The following is a 17,510-nucleotide window of genomic DNA, read 5'->3' as shown; positions in this document are numbered from 1 at the left end:
GGATGTGAGGGGTGTGATGAGGGGCTGTGAGGGGGTTATGAGGGGGATGTGACGGGTGTGATAAAGGGCTGTGAGGGGATTATGAGGGGGATGTGAGTGGCATGTGATGGGCTGTGAGGGGGCTGTGAGGACTGAGGAGGGGCTGTGAGGAGAGTGATGACGGGGATGTGAGGGCTGAGAACAGTGCCCCGCCGACAGCGCTGGGGGGCCGATGACGAGGGCGGTGCCACCTCCCCGCGCGGGGGCGGTGCCGCGACGGTGACGTCACCCCCGCCTGGCAACGGCGTGGGGGCGGGGGCGGCGCGCGGCTCTCGCGGGACTTGGCGCCCCCCGCCGCGGGCGGGGCGGGGCCGGGGCCGGCGCTGCCTGAGCGCGGCTGAGGCGGCGGTGGGAGCGACGGGACGGGCGAGCAGCCCCTCTGCCCCGGGCCGCCCGCGGCTCGGAGCCGCCCCTTCCACGCCCGGAGCGCCCGCGGATGGAGCCGCCGTGCCCGGCTTGAGCGCGTCGGAGGGACGCGGAGCCGCTCCGCCGAGCCCGGGCGGGCGGGCGCAGCATGGGTGAGTGAGCGCGGCGGGACCGGACCCCTCCTCCCGCTCCCCCCGGGGGAGAGCTTGGGGTGAGGGGAGGGCGCGGGGCCCGGGGCAGCCCCCGGTGTGCCCCGGGGCGGGGCCGGTGGAGGAGCTGCGGGGCCCGGCAGGTGCCCGCAGGTGCTCGGTGAGCGATCGCTCCGGGCAGAGGCCGGTCCGGAAGGTCCCGGGGGGCTGCGGGTTCCCTGGGTTTCGGTGGGGAGAGCGAGGAGTAACAGCGAACACCGACCCGGTGCTAGTTGCAGAATAAAAGTTTCTGTGGTTACATCCAGCCCTCCTTTCGTTTTTTTTTTTTTTTCCCCTACTCGGCTTCAGTTTGAGCTGTACCTTCACCCGTTTCTTCACCGAGGTGTTGGCTTAAAGAGGGCAAGTGCACAGCGACCAGGAGAGTTCCTGTGCTCGTGATGTGCAGGTTCAGGTTTACGCTGGAAGCAGTCGGTTGTGCTGGGTCTGGTTTTTAATGGGAGAGCGTCGGCGTGGGGAGGTATGAATGAGTGACTTAAACACCGCTCCGCAGAGCTCTCCTTCCTTAGAGGCAGTGCCCCCACTGATGTTCAAAAAGGTCCACTGACCATTTTGTTTGTCTTTGATATCTCCACTCCTGTCGCACCCCTTGCTCTCCGTCCTCTGTAACATTATCTCCATGTGCTCTGGAGGGGTACATGTGACAGTGTGTGCTTATGCTGCTGTGTGCAAATGTGCTGGTTTAGAGCGGTATTTAAGCTTTTTAGGTGCAAGGATACCTGGGTTTTGGATAGCTCTTCTTTATCTCCATCTTTATCCCTATAAAATTGAAGAGGGTGTGCAGGTCAAACGTGCAGTTACTGGAGCGATAAAAGCTCCTCTTGTCTTGTTTTCTACTGATTACGAAGATGGGCTTTCAGTGTTTTCATCTCGGTGAAAGCAGCCTGATGTGGCCAAAGCACACTGAAAGTAAAGTCTGAAGCTGTAAGGTGGAATGCGTGTTTTAAGTTCTGATACAAACCGAACTCTAAAGAACTCACTTTTTGTGATTGTTCAGAATAGGTAAGACTTGCTGTTTATTTCTTTTTGGGCTGTGTTCTCTTATTTGCAAATGAGAAGTGTCCATCCAGGTCATTGCAGTGACTTGTGATGGTAGTTCCTGAAGCATAGAAGTTTAGTGTGCTAATTAAACATTTTGAAGTCAGACTGCCATGATGAAATGTGAATACCTCAGGATTTACATATGGTGTGTCTGGGTTATTAAAACCATTAGTATAGTTTATTACTATAGTTAGAAATACTGTATAAGACTTCAGAAGGGACTGAGTCTGGTTTATGACTATTGTGTGGTATAAAACAATGTATACGTTGTTTTTTAATGTATGTATATTTTTTTACAATGTATACATTGTAGTTTTTTCCTTAAGTTTCCTTTTCTTAAGGCAGTCCTTTTCTGATGACAGTAATGAGCATGTTATTACTGCTGCAGAGGCGACTGAATTGAGTGGGTGCACAGACTGTGTCAAGTATTGTTATTGCGTGGGTTATTCTAACCATAACAATTTGTGTGTCCGTGCAGTTAGAGAGCAATTCCTGCCAGAACGCTGGCAAACCTCTATAAAGGATTGTGGAATAATCCTAGAGCCTTTTAAACAGATTTTCTCTGAAGGTGTTGTCCTTTATTCAGATTTCCAAATGTTGCTTTCTTGTGATCAAAAGCAGGGAGGAATGTACATCTCTAAAAATAAGAGCGGAAAAGAACTAACTGTAGCTTGCCCTGCACTCACTGTGTTCAGTGGTGGCCTCACGTTTTACCTTGAGAAGTCATTAGTTGATTATTTTATTACTGGCGTCATGGCAGAGCTGGTTCTTGATAAGAGATTGTTTGTTTGCCTTTTATGTCAGTTTGATGAAGAGATTTTACATGTGAGAGGTGGCTTACAGGGGAGTGTTGAGTATCTTTGGCAGACTCAGGGGTTTCTGAGATCTATGGAGAAGTAAGAACAGGGCAGTGTGACTCTGGGGGAACCAAAAGGAGAAGGGCAGAAGTACAGAATGCCTTGGAACAGGTTCTTTTGTGTTCTTTTAGTAGCTGGAAATTAGTGTTTCAGGAGCACGTGTCACTCAGGCGCCCGAAGGATGGGGAGGAGGATGTTGTCAGAGGTGACACACACGAGACCATATGAAGTTACTGGTAATGCCCACTGACACACTTGAGCTCTGTCATTACAATTCTTTGCCTTCTGTACTAGATTAATCGTGTGGATTCAATATATGACTCCACAAACAGCTAGAGAAGCAGATTATTTAAAGGGAAAGAATATATTCAGATGTTCTAGAGGAAAAAGACTTCATTTGCTTGAATTGTCTTTTGCCGTCTTGGGTTAATATCCACTTGGAGAGAAGTAGAGTTCTGTGTATTGGCGCATTGTAACCTCTGCTTACTTACATGGCTCAATAACTGGTAATTGGCCTAATTTTGGTTAAGAAATGGTTTGACTATATAACTTCCATGTTAACAGGAAGGTTGAGCTAAATTTTAGAGTCCCTTTGCAGCCAATCGTTCTATAGTTTTACAACTAAGAAAGAAATCTTACAGCAACAATTGATAAATTGCCACAGTGGAACACTGAAATTCTTGTCAATATTTTCTTAGCTATATGCATGTCCCCTCCTTTTTGATTTCCAAAAATTTGTACAAGCTTTGATTTTTGGTTCCCATGAGTCAGTACATTTGAATTTTTCTGCATTTGATCTATAGACAATTTTGTAATTTTGGAATACTTTGGGAAGCCAGACATACTTCTTCATTGCCAACAGAATAAGTATAAATCTGTTTGATCTACAGAGTAAGTTCATTGAACATTAAACTTGTGTGAAGCCTCTTGCTTTCTTCACCTTTGTGTTGGCAACAGAAAACAATCTTAGAAGGTTTTTGTAAGCAGACTGAACTGAATGCTTTTAACATACTCTTGTGGAGACAGTGGCAGATTGTTTCAGTATTCTCTAGTAGTATTACAAGAACCTATTAGAAGATTCCTTCAGGGTTTGTTGTTTGATTTAAAAACAAAACAAAAAAACTCCATAAAACCCCAGCAATCTCCCCCCCCCCCCCCAAAAAAATGGGATACTTCATACAACCCCAAGCAAATGGGATAGTATAGATGAACAGTCCTGCTGATATTTTACCAAGAAGTATGTAAGATGGGATGCCCAGTTGAACTTTAATCACTCTTTATTGACGAGTACAATGACAGAATCAAAAGTGCAGGTTGTTAAACTGTTCTGTAGTCGGGTTCTGGATGAGCCTGGTGCTGGCCAACTGTACTTGCACTGGCCAAGTTAAGCAAAGTGCTTTCTTACTTCATTTCTTTATTCTAGACAGAACTGTAAGGGAGGATGATGTGAAGCTGACCTCTGGAAGAGAGATACCTAAACTGCTGGGAAACCAAATTGCTGTAACTGGGAAGAGTTGATGGATACTGAGCTTGGGTCAAGATAGAGGAGAAATCCCATCGAAAGGTGCAAGAGATTCTATCAGCTCAACTCTTGCCTTTTCAGGTTTTTTTTTCCAAGAATGGAAGAGCTGCTGCACTGAGAGTCCTGACTGTGGGGTTAGTAGGGAGGAAAAGGATATGGAAAGCAGGTTTGAAATGGAAAGTTGTTCTTGTTTGGTTTTTTGGATTGTTGTTGTGTTTTTTTTTTTTTTGGTTGGTTGGTTTTTTTTTTAAATAAAACCCCATGGTCTGGCAATCAGTAATTTTTAGGCTTTCTCAGAGGTGTTTGTGGTTTCGTCAGAGCTTTTTTATAGATAGGGTTGGACCATGAGGGACTTGGACTAAGGGGCACAGAGAAGAATGTGGTTTTGCCAACCACAATTGCCTGTGACAGTGGAAGTCCCTGTTTAACATAAATGGGTGTGTGTGGGGGAAATATGTCCTTTCAATGTGAGGGTATGTTTTTGGTGGTTTTTTTTCTGTCTGTTGGGGTTTTTTTTGTTTTGTTTTGTTTCAGTTTTTTGTTTGTTTGTTTTGGTTTTTTGTTTTGTTTTGTTTTTGTTTTTCAAAAACTGCTGCTTACTCTGCCTGACAGTATTTTTGAGAAATGGTGGATGATTGGTGGCTTCAGTCTGAGAAGTTTCTCTAGATCTACACTCCTCCCGTGTCAGCCATTCCAGGTGATGGTCACCTTTACTGGACAGTTATTTTAATTTTTATTTCACTTTCAGCTTGTTGAGAGGAGAGTTGTTAGGACTGTGTATGTGTTATTCAAGACTTAACTCCATGCAGGGGTATAATTATATTTGCTATCTTGGTTTCTTCTGTTTTCCTTACAGTTTTTGTTTCAGCTAGGTAGGATCTATACCTTGAATTCTCTTTACCTTCACTGGCTTTCTCTCTGTTGTCTGCCTGTGCCTGGGGTTGATTTTTTTTTTCTCTTAGTGGGTTTTTGTTGCATAAACACAGGAAATGTGTGGTCAGGCACCCTGTGCTGTCTGGGGCTGAGCTACCCGGTCTGTCCCACTCCGCCTGTCATAGCTCTGCTCTTCCATCCACTTTGCTTCCTTGGAGATGCTGTCACATATGACTGCTGCTCTGGGAGCTCCCCAGCCTGGCTTGATAAAAATGATTTGTTAGGAAAGAGCAGCAATGTATGTGCTTGAAGTGACTAAGGTCATTGTGACAGAAGTGGGTAAGTCGATCAGGTGAAATTCCTTGCTCGTGGGTCTCGGGGGTAGTGATTTCTAGCAGCTGGTCCAACCTGTGATGGCCACCTGGGCACTTAAAATGTGTCTGGTTCGTGCCAGGGGTTTAGCTTTTTTTCTTCTGTTCCTTTTAGAGTGGGTGGGTTTTTATTTTTTTTAAACTGGCATCCTATATTTTATAATGCAGTTAAATTAACATTCGACTTCTTTTCTGACACTTTTCCTTTCCATGATGTTCCTTTTTAACTCTTCTCTGAATTGTGAATTTGCTAACTATCTAAAATGTTCCCAGCAATCTGTGGAGGCAATGCCTGAGCCTTTGCTGTCCCTTATCATGGACATGTGGTGATGAGAAACAGTTTTCCCCAACACTGTCCCTGTCTTGATGTGAGCACAGCCCTGCGTGAGCACTGCCTGTAGCTGTGCTGGTGCACTGGTAAAAGTGGGACTGAAGCACTGAAGCTGCCTTTTCAGTCACCTCTTTTCTAGAGTGATCCCTTGCTGTGTTAAATAACTGTTTCTTTTGCCCTGAATTACTGTGTTTCTTAGCGTAAACTCGAGACTTCAGTTCATTTGAATAATATGGCACAGCACAACTATTTATTTTCTTTGACTAATGCCAACAAATGTTTTTGGGTGGGATTGTGTTTTACTGCTCTAGCCACATGCAGAATTGTCTTTCTTCTTATAAAATCAGTGTGAAATACTGCTTTTTCAGAAATCCTGAATAAAGAAAACGATGCACTGTAGATATTTTTGAACAAAAATTTAAGACCTGCCACTGCCAGAATCCTGAATCAGACTGAAGGAGAAGTCATAGTATGTGTCTGTCTGCCAAATGTGTTAAATCTTTCCACTTTTGGGGTGATGTACACTGGAGAAAATATAGTATGAGGTCATTTAGAATATTAAGTTAACTTTTCTTAAAGAAATATATATTGTCTATAATGTGCTTATGGTATTAGGCAGGATTGCTTTCAGCATAATAAATTAGAACTAATATTTTGAATAATTGAAAAAAGTGAACCATTCTCCTTTAATTTCAGCAGTTTGCATGACCTGTGGTGTTACGGGTGAGAGCTGCAGTTGGAGCTCTCCACTTGGTGCTGAAGAGCTTTGTGATTGTAAACTGAGTTTACATTTGACATTATTGTTAAAGAAACTCAAAACTAATTTTATCACTTTCACTGCTACAACTAGATAAAGCATTACTTTAAATTATTTAAATGGCTTAAGCTTACACTGTTTCTGAACAGTAAGTAAATCACCATAAACATGATACTTTTTGTTGTTAGAGGGATATGTAAATGGCTTTGGAGTTAAGCAGTCTTGGGTAGTCTCATTTATTTTTGCTTCTGCAGCAGCAGGATCTGGAGTGCTGTGAATAGATTTCTGTGGATAGGAGTTACTAATGATTTTTACTTTAATGTTAAATAACGCAGTTTTGCCTGAGTTCCTGGAAACTTGCCTGACTTACTGTTTAAAGAAGTCTCTTAAGTCATCAATTTCCACCTCTTGGATGAAATTACTGAGTGGTCAGCCTTAGTCAAATGTTTTGACTGTTTATGTATTTTGATCTTTGTAAGCTGGCACTGAAGTAAAGTCTCACCCTTCACTTATCTCTGTCTAGTGAGCATTGTCCTCTTCCCTTCCTTTTACAAACCAGATCATCCAAAACTTTCCTGTCTTCCTGAATTAGCTTTCAGCCAGACTGGCTCTCCAGAACTCAGACCAAGCTCATAGTGGCAAAAGGAGTGAATGGAAACAGGAGGAGGATGTGGATTCTACTTCGTGGTGTCAGCTGCAGCAGTTACAGCAGTTGACAGTCACGCCTGGTAGAGGCTTTTTGTCTTCTAGTTTTAGCTCTTTAGTTCAATTGTGGATTTATTGGTAACATACCAGTATACCTTAATTCCCCTTAGTTTGGGTTTTAGTTCCACAACTGCCTTCCCCCCCCCCCCCCAAGTTGCATTGTTGTTTCACTTTTCAGGAAAAATATGAAAGCCAACTTCTCAGAATGGTTCAGGTTGTTTCTGTTCAATGCGTCTTTGGGACTTGGGGGATAAAAGTCTCCATCTTTGCTGCTTGAAGAAATAAATCCAATAGTTTTCATCAAGTAAAATTGCTTAACTCTGAACTTGTATCTTGAGTTATGAATGGATTTTTTTTAAGGCTACTTTGAGTGTAATGTCCCTTCTAAAGTCTTCCTGTGGGTGCAGTTTCAGGCCGTGCTTCAGAGAGAACTTCAGGCTGCTGCCACAAAGGGCCAGAGCTGTACCTGCCTCTCTCCAGCTTGCCATGGCTCTGGTGGCTGTGACTGACGAGCTGGATGGTGTGGAAGAAACTCCTGAGCCAGGTTTGGCATCCTGTCAACTGAATGGCCTCACTCTGCCTGCACAGTTGTGAGCTCCTGGGCAAGAGGGACTGTATTTCAAGAGCCAGGGAATGGAGAGTGTTTCCCCTTTTCCATTTTAACCTGCAGTTACTTTGCACTACATCCACGCTGAAGTTTCATCAGTTTCTTCTATATTAATTGCTCTCAAATGTTTGTGATCCAGCAAAGTGATTATTTCATGTTTTTTTGTCTTCATTTTTAAAATGCTTTTTTACCCTCCATCCATTTTAAGCCAGCCAAGTGTTTTTTTTAAAATGTGCCTCTAACTTCCTTTTTTAAAAATTGATTTAATAGTAACTTTATAGAAAAAATAGTTCCTAAACTGCTAGAATTTGTAATTGAGGTGCCTTTTGTATTTCTGTGGATTTTGGTCTTGGGTTTTTTCAGTAATGTGTATGTTTGGAGAAGACAACTGAGCACAGTATATAAAAATATGCCTCTGTCCTTACTGTATCCTGATTTTTTTGCCGTTGGGCTGGACTTCAATGTTCCCATCACTTAAATGCTTTTATGGAGCTTGGCTTATTTAGTACTGTCATAAACCAAGAAATGGAAGATTAACTAGAATAAACCTGCCTAAAACTTAAGGTAAATCACATTGCTGTTTGCACTCTTTGTGACATCTGAATATTTCTGTCGGGGAAGTTATTAATTGCTAGAACAAACTGCCAGGAGAAGAGCTAGATCCATCAATTTTTGGTATGGTCAGTCCCCTGGATAATGCAGATATCAGTGTGTTCCTTAATCTTCCCCTTTGGCAGATTTAGTGATCATGTGTCCATGCAGTGATCTGGTTTAAGGCACTGGCTGGAGTTGAATCCAACCGGAGGAGAACCAGCTGTGTCTGATTTGGCAGCAGAGTGGACTGACACACCCTGGAGCAGCATAACTGTGAGACCAGCATAAGGCAACAGTGGTATGGGAGTGAGTTGGGAGAGACTGCAGGGTCATTCCTTCAGCCTCAGAGTGTTGGAGTCACTGTAAAACTGTTCTCTGTAAATGACTGAAGCCATCGTTCCTGAAAAGCAGAGCCCATCTGTTTTGGTTCTGAAGTGGTTAAGAGAAGAGCATTATTTTGTTCAAAGTTTTTAATAAGAGGCTTGACAAATTCAGCAGGATTTGCAAGTTGTCTGGGAGTGTCAATGGGGTTTCAGGTGACCATCTGAGGGGTGGGAATGGGCTGTTTGTTTGAAATCTGTGTCCAAACAACATTTTGTGTTCAGCTGAGTTTGTGCTGTCCTGGAGCCAGGTGAAATGAGATGCTGTTCTCATTTTGGGGCAGTGGAATTGCTGAGGTGAGCAAGGCTTTTGTAGACACGAAGATAAAAGCAAATATGTTAATCCTGTGGGTATGGTAAATAAGGAGACCGCAGATCCTCCTGAAAAGTGCAAACAGCAGAATATAGTCTTTTTATTAAGCATGAATTATTATAAACTGTGCTGTTTTGCTCTGGAAAATCAAATGTGCTTTGTTTGCTGGACCTGTGTGTTAATGAAAGTACACCTCATCTTTCAGCACGGGGAGAGTGTTTGTGAAGTTGAAGATGGGAGTAAAAAGCATTACATTAAAACATTCACATTATGAGAACTGTAAGTATAACAAGGACTGCTTTTACTGCCTACCAATATCTGGGTAAGGATGTGGTGCAAGGAAGTGGGGGAATTGGAAATTCTCTTGGCTGACACCCTTTGCAGCTCTAGGAGAGCTTGAAGGCATTTCTTGTAGCACCGTGTGCTATAGGACTGTATGTGAGTTACCTGTGTGGTGGTTGTCAACTAAAAACGCAATTAAGAGTGTTTAAAATTATTTCCTCTAATTTTTTTGTGTTCATCATCTTATTAGATGCTTATTTTGTGGGAAGAGAGTTTACTCTTTCAATCTTAATGGTTCTTTCTTCCTGAGAGAAAATTATAAGATCATATATGGATTGTAATGTAAATGGCTTCTAATATGTAGGTTGTAGAAGAAAACTTGCCCTGTAGACAGCTAGTAGGAGAAAGCCTCAGGCTGAGTGAATACAAGATGAAATAAAACTGTTTATGAAACAGGAGATGTACTGTCAGTAGAATGAGACACAGCCTGCCATCTCCGTGCAGCAAGGAGACTGTGCTGATTTCCTGTCAAGCCAGAGTTGCTGGATCCTGCTGTTCAGTGCTCTGTGATGCTTCTGCAGTTCTGAGCAGCAAAAGAAGTGGTAAATCCTGACCTTGGTTTTTTAAGGAAGCTGAGGTCATACTGCTGATATTTTTTTCTCTTGATTTTACTTTTTTTTTTGAGTGTGTGTGTGGTTGGGTCACCAGGGTTTTGCCTGTAGTTGTGAAACCTGTGGGGACAGGTTTCAAGGGGATTTCCTCTGGTTCTAAATTCCAAGCTACTCCTTCAAGTGAACGTGTTGAGAACAGTGGAGGTGAGAGTTAGCTTTCTATGAACTTGCTTTGGGTGCTTTGTATCCTGACCTCAGCAACTGGTATCCCTTGCCCCAGACAGCTTTTCGTAACCTCCTGTAAGTCCTCTGCTCACTCCTCAAATTCTTCAAATACCAATCCTCATATTACTATCAATTAGCGCTGCAAGACACAGCACATGCTGGAGCTACTTCCAAGCTACATAGTTGGTGATTAGCCAGCCATCAGGTTAAAAGAGCAAGAGTGTTGGGGCAGTCCTGAAGTCTTTTCCTGGGGAAGGACTGAGATTTGGGTGCTTCAGTGCTGACTCTGCAAAAAAAAAAAAAAAAAAAAATATTGTACAGCTCTTATTTTGAGATGCTGCTCTTCTGGCATGTTTTAGCCAAATGTGAAAGAATTGGGAGGGAAGCAAGAGGACAGGCAGATAGGGATGATCATGTAACCCTGGTTTCTTCAAGTGCTTAAGATTATAATCAGGTACTAAAAAACCGCACAGTGAATGAGGTGAGGGGTGATTGCTGTGCTGCAGTAGTATTGGGAGGATTGGTCAACAGAAATCTTGTGTTCCCAAAAGACAAATGCATAGTCCAGCATTTAGGAACAAACTAACTTGCTGTCTGCCAGGTGGCCTGAGCGGGATAGTAGCCAGCAGGTCCTGGGGAGTGGTTGTTCCCCACTCCCAGGCACTCACATGACTAAAATACTGTGTCCAGTTTTGCTCCTTCCTCCCCTCAAATGCAGGGGGAATGCCACCAAACTGGAGAGCTGCAAGTGGTCAGGAGGCTGGTGCATGTGGTGTGCAAGGAGTTGGTATAACTGGAGAAGAGAATTATGGAGACATGGTAGAAAGTTGTGAATCAATGGCTGCAAGTTAGGACAGTGGTAATTCCTGTTGAATATAGTGTGGAAAAATCATTATGAGAATTGAGTATCAGAAAAGCTGCCCAGGGTGGCTGTTTTATCTTCATCCCTTCAAGACTTTTAAAATTTAGCTGGACAATCCCATGAGCAACCTGGTTTGGCTTTGAGATTAACCTTGCTCTGATCAGGTTGGAATAGTAACCTCCAGAGATCCTTTCAAACCTTGTTTTCCAGTGATTGGAAGCATTGCAAGTTATGCAGGTTGAAGTCATGATCTTAATAAAAATTGTTTAAATCCTTCTAAATCCATGTTACAAGTGGGTATTTACAGAATCGATCTCTGAACTTTTAAAACATAATTGAGCTAATGAAATGATTTTACCTTCTTTAAAACTATCTGATTGAGGTTGTAGGGTTCTCTTGAGCATTTGTTGTTTTGACTGGCTCTTGTAAGAATCCATTGCATAAGGATTTCTTTCTGTGCTTTTCAGTCCAATGGTTCAGTTGATTGTATTGATTAAAATGTCCACACTAAAAAGTTAATTAACTTTATTAATGCCATAATTACTATGGGTTGTCCTGACAGTGTGGAGTCAGATAGAAGCACTTGTCCCTGTTTTAATGCTGAGTATATTTTGTCGTTTTTGCAAGATCCCAATCTGGGACCATTCAGACTCTTGCATCATGTCTGTTTTTAAAGATGAAGGGAACACTTTGTGCATGCTCCAAATGATGCTTTCAAGTTTCCATAAATTTATTTCAAAGCCAGATTCTTGCCGTGTTTGCACAAGCACTAATTGTCATTCAGAATTAGATATGTGCCAAATTGTAGGTTGTCTGTCAAAGCATTTCTGTATTTTTGCAGAGCGTGAAAGGAGTTTTCTTTTGGTTTAAACCCAGAAGGCTCTCAGACTTTCTTGTTTTTGTAACTCATGAATTTATAACCTGGAGCTATGATCATGATGTTCTTTTTGGCTAGGAGAATCCTGAGAAAAATCTGCAGGAGGAGCTGAAGCTTTTGTAGTAACATGGGGTTCTGATATTGAAGGAAGGAAACTATTATAAAATTCAAATACTTTTTTTTCTGTTTTTTTTTTAAGGGGAATGACTTTGTAGAAAAATTCTAAGATAAGCAACAGAGTCTTCAGCTTCAATTTTTTTTTTTGTTTGTTTGGGGTTTTTTTGTGAGCTAATTATCTAGTAGAGGCTTTAAGGGAAAAACTATAAATATGGAGTTGACTCTGTCATACTTTCGCTGCTTATTTGGTGCTTTGGATTTGAGCAAAATCTAAATATGATCTGATCCTTTTGTTCTTCAGAGGTTTTCTGGCATGGCTTTGTTTTAGCAGCTTTTGTAATTTGCTGTTTTGTGACTCACCTTGAATGTTTTGCCAAGTAGTTGTTATAAAATTAACTTAAGGGAAAGAACAGAGGAAGAGGCGTAAATCTATATATGGAACAGTGTCTGAATCATGACTTCAGAAAATGTGGTGTGTTTTTTTAGGGTGCAGTCCTCTGTGCCCTCTAAGATCCCTGGTTTTCCCTGCATGGTGAATTAGTGGCATTCTTTCCCCTTCTGCTTGTGCAGAGTTTTGCTGCCTTTCCTGCAGGTGTCACCTCTCATTTCCAGGCTGGTTTCTCGAGGTGAGGTCAGTTCAGACTGAGAGAAATAGCAAGTAGCACAAACCATCTCTTTCTGCTTAACATCACTTCTCAGGCAAAACATTTTGACCTCTTTTGTCCTTATAAATCAAATAGTAGTATCAAATATCTGTGGGTGGTAGAGATTTTACTCTAATACTTCCCATTTCATGTCTTCTCCTGCTGCGAAGGGAGGAGCCTGGCAGTTCCCACTCATAGAAGTGAGGGGCTAAATCAAAATCACAGTTGTGATATTTATTAAGTTTGTGACTGAGTTTAAGACAAAGTATTTCTGATAACTTGTCCTCCTCCTGGAGGAGACATGATGGATGAGTCTTCAAGAGTTGATTTAATAAACCTGCAGTGAGGAGTGTATCCCTAAAACACTTTTTTTCCCAGCTGGCTGGTAATGGTGACGTATCATCTGCAGGATGCAGTTGTGGAATTATGAGGGTATATGTGGAGGGTATATGAGTTGCTTTAGTGAAGTGAAAATTGACAAACGTTTAATTTTCAGTCATGTTCTGTCACACACAGTGTTAAGCACTATAATGCACTCCAGGAAATTACAGGAGCCCGGAGTAGGAAAATGAGGCCTATGTGGTTTGCCTCTCTTAGGGCAGGCTGCTGGGCAGGGTTTCTGCTGGGCTGTTTAGTTTCATTCTCAAAAATATCCTGCTAAATGTACCCGAGCCAGCACGAGAAGCTGCCGTTTGGGATGGTTGCTGTTAAAATACAGTGAGTTTCTCATTAGTTGAAATAATTTGGGAGGAAGAGCATACACTTTTAACTGTTTTCAATTGTTCATTGTCCTAATTATTTCAGCCTTACTGGGCTGTAAAATTCAACATGAACTTTTTATTAAAAATGCGTGGTGAGTCATTTATTGGAGAATGCACCATTGCCTCACTCAATCTAGAAATGCCAGGCGGATCCAGGGCGGCTTCCAGATGGACACGTTCTGTGCTGACAGAACCAAGTCTGGCTTTTTAGACTGTCTCAAGGGTAGGCTGCTATTTTTGTTTTTTTGTTTCCCTTTTTTTAGCCAAACTATGTATGTAGAGGGATTGTTGCTTTAAGCAGAAAATGTTTGTGCTAGAACTGGATAATGCAGCATAGAGCAAGTTACAGAAGGATTAAGGAAAAATAGCAGTCACTGCAGGATGGACAGAAAAAAAATAACTTTACTCAAGTTGCCTTATCACAGTCTTTTGACAGCACCTGGAGCTGGCTGGGGATTATATTGTCTGAGGGCTCATGATTGGGATGTCAGTGGCACAGAAGCAATAAGGTATTTTTGGGACTTTTGGTGGCTGAAATTAATTTAGTTTGGCCAGCTTCTGCAGGCTTCCCTGTCAGCTGTAAACGTAAAATCGAAATTGTGAGAAACTTCAGTGAGGGATCTGAGAGATCTTGTGGATTACAAGACATCTGTGAAAGTCACAGAATGTCTCTGAAAGAGAACAGGCTAAAGCCAGTTACCAATATATTAATTTGTTTGTATCATCTGTTTAACACATAGGTAAAATATCATTAAAAGATTTTTGTGCCTGAATCACAGGATGGTTTCGGTTGGAAGGGACCTTTAAAGATCATCCAGTCCAACCCCCTGCCATGGGCAGGGACACCTTGCATTAGACCAGGTTGCTCAAAGTCCCACCCACCCTGGCCTTAAATGTTTCCAGGGATGAGACATCCAATGCTTCTCTGGGCAACCTGTGCCAGTGTCTAACCACCCTCACGCTATAGAATTTCTTGCTTATGTCCAATCTAAATCTCCCCTCTTTCAGTTTAAAACCAGTGCCCCTTGTCCTGTCCCAACAGACCTTGGGAAAAAGTCTCTCCATCTCTCTTACGAGCCCCCTTTATATACTGGAAGGATGAAATAAGGTCTCAGTTGTCATTAGAAAGATAAAATGTAGTAGGACCCCATACTTCAGGAAAATAATAGAACTAGCTTTTATTCCAGCTTGTTCCTTCCCCTCTTCCAATGGTAATTTTTTTCCTTTGGCGTGCACAGTGTTTAATCAAAATAGGAAGCTGACAGTAGCTGGGCTGCTGATGCTGGAGTTTGGGGAAACAAAGGCCCAAATGAGATACTGGATATTGTTAGACTTAAACAAGATGTTTCAAAGTCCTTTTGTTGTCTTTTTTTTGGCTTGGTTGTCACTGTTGGTTTTCTCCTTGGTGTGTATTTATTCTGACTTCATTCTTTTTTTCCTAAAAGCCATCTTTACAGCAGTTTAAAATACCCTTATTGTAAGCACTGGAGAGTACTTATTAAGTTTTTACCAGATCTTGTAAACCATCACGTGTCCAACACCTTTTTGGTAGTGACTTGTGATAGAAAGATAGACTGTATTTCAGAAAAATGATATATTAAATTCCCTTCTAAAGGAGGGTTTTTTTTTAGTCTTGTAGAGGAATGGGAGCTGGGGCTGGTAGACTGATCTGCCCCAGCACAGCACTATGGATGTTGGCTCAGGTGGGCATGGTGCTCTGACTGCTCAGCTCTTGTGCCGAGGAAGTGGGAAGCTGCTTGTTGGGAATTTGGCCTGACCTGCAGTCATAGTGGCTGATTGCCATCACTCATCTAATGTTGCTTCAAACTGCTGAGCCTTCTGAGACATGGGGGATGTGTTGAAGTGAGTGTGAAGGCTCATACTCCCTTCAGCATGAAGTTGCTTTGAACAGCAAATCCTGTTGGCACCGAAACTGAGTCCCCACTGGGTGACAGCAGGGTGTTGGTGGTGCTTCCAGAAACTGGGTGGACACAGCTGAGCTGGTTTTGTGTAGAATCAGCTTGGATCCAACACTGTATTTGTGTGTATTGGAGGCATCTTTAGTGCTTGAAAGGATTGTTTGTTTGCCCAGCAACCAGAACTAATAAGTTGTGCAGATTTGGGTTCTCTGTTTTTGAAATAATCCACAACTGAAATAATCGGCTTACAGCAAATTGGGAATTAATTGTGTATGCTTAAAAGAAAATGTACACAGAATGGCATGAAAATATTTCAATTCCATTGGTGTTATGTATTATTATAAACTAATGAAAGAATTCTGATGGCTCAGGGCACTTGGCTTAAAACAAGACTGTAAATCAATATTTGAATAGATGAGGTCAGCATTTTCTTAAACTGCAGAGAACCTCCTCTGCCACATCCCTTCCTTGTGGCAGCAGAGTTTGCTTGGCTGGCACATGGGATCAAAGCTTCAGGAGCAGGAAGCTCTGCTTTGGTACAGAGCTGTTTATCAGGACTGGAGCTGGCACGGCTGGTGTGGCTCACCTGGGAGGAGGCACAGGTAGAAATGGCTCTGCTATGTGTCACTGCCATTCCCTAGGCCTTACAGGAGGCACCCAACCTCCTTTTGAGCTACTGTGAAGGTAAAACATCTTATTTGTGGTGGTTAATGCTTTCGATAGTCCTTGTGATGCAACTGTTAGCAAGTCCTCCACGTGGAGCACAAATGTGATGGCTCTGCATGGCTCAGCTCAGGGAAATGCTCTTTTGTATGGTGTGACTCAAAACCAGTGACTTACTGAAGGCTGTGCTGTAAAATACGTGTAGAATTCGTGGTCTTCATTAGTTAATTGTACTCGTTCCTTGTTCAGTTTTGTAACAGCTTGGAACTGCAACCCTGCCATCAGCTGACAGGAATCCAGTGGCCTTGCATTGTTTATACATTGTGTTAGGATGTGATCTCATGACAAATTTTGGCTGTGTGCAAAGCAGCAAGTGGTAAGGGGCAAGATGAGTGGATCTGTAGGGGGAATTTCAGGTGTGAGGGACCTGACATTCATCTTGCAAGTTTTGGACATTTTTATATCACTGTAGTTTTAGTCTTGCCCTATGGGTGTAATGCCTATTAAAGATTAACACACATTAGGAGTATTCTTGAGTTTAGTTTCAGTGGGGAAAAAAAAAATCCAGAGATTACTTACTGTGAGACTGCTCCACACTGAACTGAAGCACCATAAATGAGGGTGGTTTGGACCTTCAGGAGCAATGTGCTCCCAATCTGTGCTGTAACAGTGATGTAGATGTGGGTCTGAGTTGGGTTTGAAGCAGTCCTGAGTCTCTGACCCTACAGTGAGACATCTGAGAGAGATAAAGAAAGTTGACACTAAATAGTTTTCTCTCAGGCTGTTTTCTTTATCTGATTCACCAGTAGTATAAATAACTACTAATCCGGGGGTAGGGACCATGTGAATGCACACAGAAGAGAGCATGGGATCACAGCATTCTTAGGTTAAGATGTCTTGGAAATACAGCTTTGGGTTTCCCTCTCTCTTTTGGTGATGTAGCTTTACTGGGCACTTTGAGAAGGAAAGCAGGAGATGCTGTATGTTTCCATCTGTTCAGGGTTCAGTCCCTTGGCTGCTTCTCAGTCAGTTATGGCTGTTTAGGTGTGAAAAGAAGGGAAGGACCCTTTTGCACAAGACCAGTGCTCAGAGCTGTTTTCCCAATACTGGGAAATGTGAGGTGCTTCCCTACTCAGATTGAGGGAGACCAAACCCACATCTGTACCCCAAAGGGATACTTAGATCTTTGGGCAACTGGTTATTATGGTCATTGTGTAGACAGGAGAGGGAATCATGGGAACAGATGCAGAGCGTGGAGGAAGGAGCAGTGGCGGCCCTTGACCAGGAGGGATTTGCCTTTGGTTGCCAAACCCTTGTGCTCATCTTGTGCATGTGTCTTACGGGAGAGCTTTGATGACAAAACCCTTGCAGTTTTGGGAGAATCAACTAGAGTTTTAAGGGCAACGGGGAGTCCACCAGGCCTCTTTATTTGAGCATAAGGGTTGTCATCAGTGACTCAGGTCAGGGTAACAGGGAATTATATGGTGTTGAAGTGGAAAGAAAACATTCTTATAACCACTACTTATGTTTACAGTTCTGGAGGTGTTTTCATTGTTCAGCATTTAAACACCTGAACTACTTTTTCAG

At 42.6% G+C, this 17,510-nt stretch overlaps 1 protein-coding gene across 2 annotated transcripts in view; it reads left to right on the top strand.

Annotated features, from left to right (window-relative positions):
* The first annotated feature begins 477 nt into the window (after window positions 1-477).
* CD2AP (CD2 associated protein) overlaps window positions 478-17,510 on the top strand; it is an 82,177-nt gene continuing 65,144 nt past the window's right edge. The window contains exon 1 of one of the 2 annotated variants that reach the window (XM_032683674.1): window positions 478-557. In XM_032683674.1, coding sequence (XP_032539565.1) covers window positions 554-557 — 4 coding nt within the window. In that variant the 5' untranslated portion in view covers window positions 478-553. The remainder of the gene's footprint in view (window positions 558-17,510) is intronic. The other variant, XM_032683673.1, reaches the window with a different exon arrangement.

Source organism: Chiroxiphia lanceolata, chromosome 3 (genome assembly GCF_009829145.1).
Source record: "Chiroxiphia lanceolata isolate bChiLan1 chromosome 3, bChiLan1.pri, whole genome shotgun sequence".
NCBI lineage: Eukaryota > Metazoa > Chordata > Aves > Passeriformes > Pipridae > Chiroxiphia > Chiroxiphia lanceolata.
The sequence above is the reverse complement of the archived record's forward strand: the minus strand, read 5'-3'. Positions and strand labels throughout refer to the sequence as shown.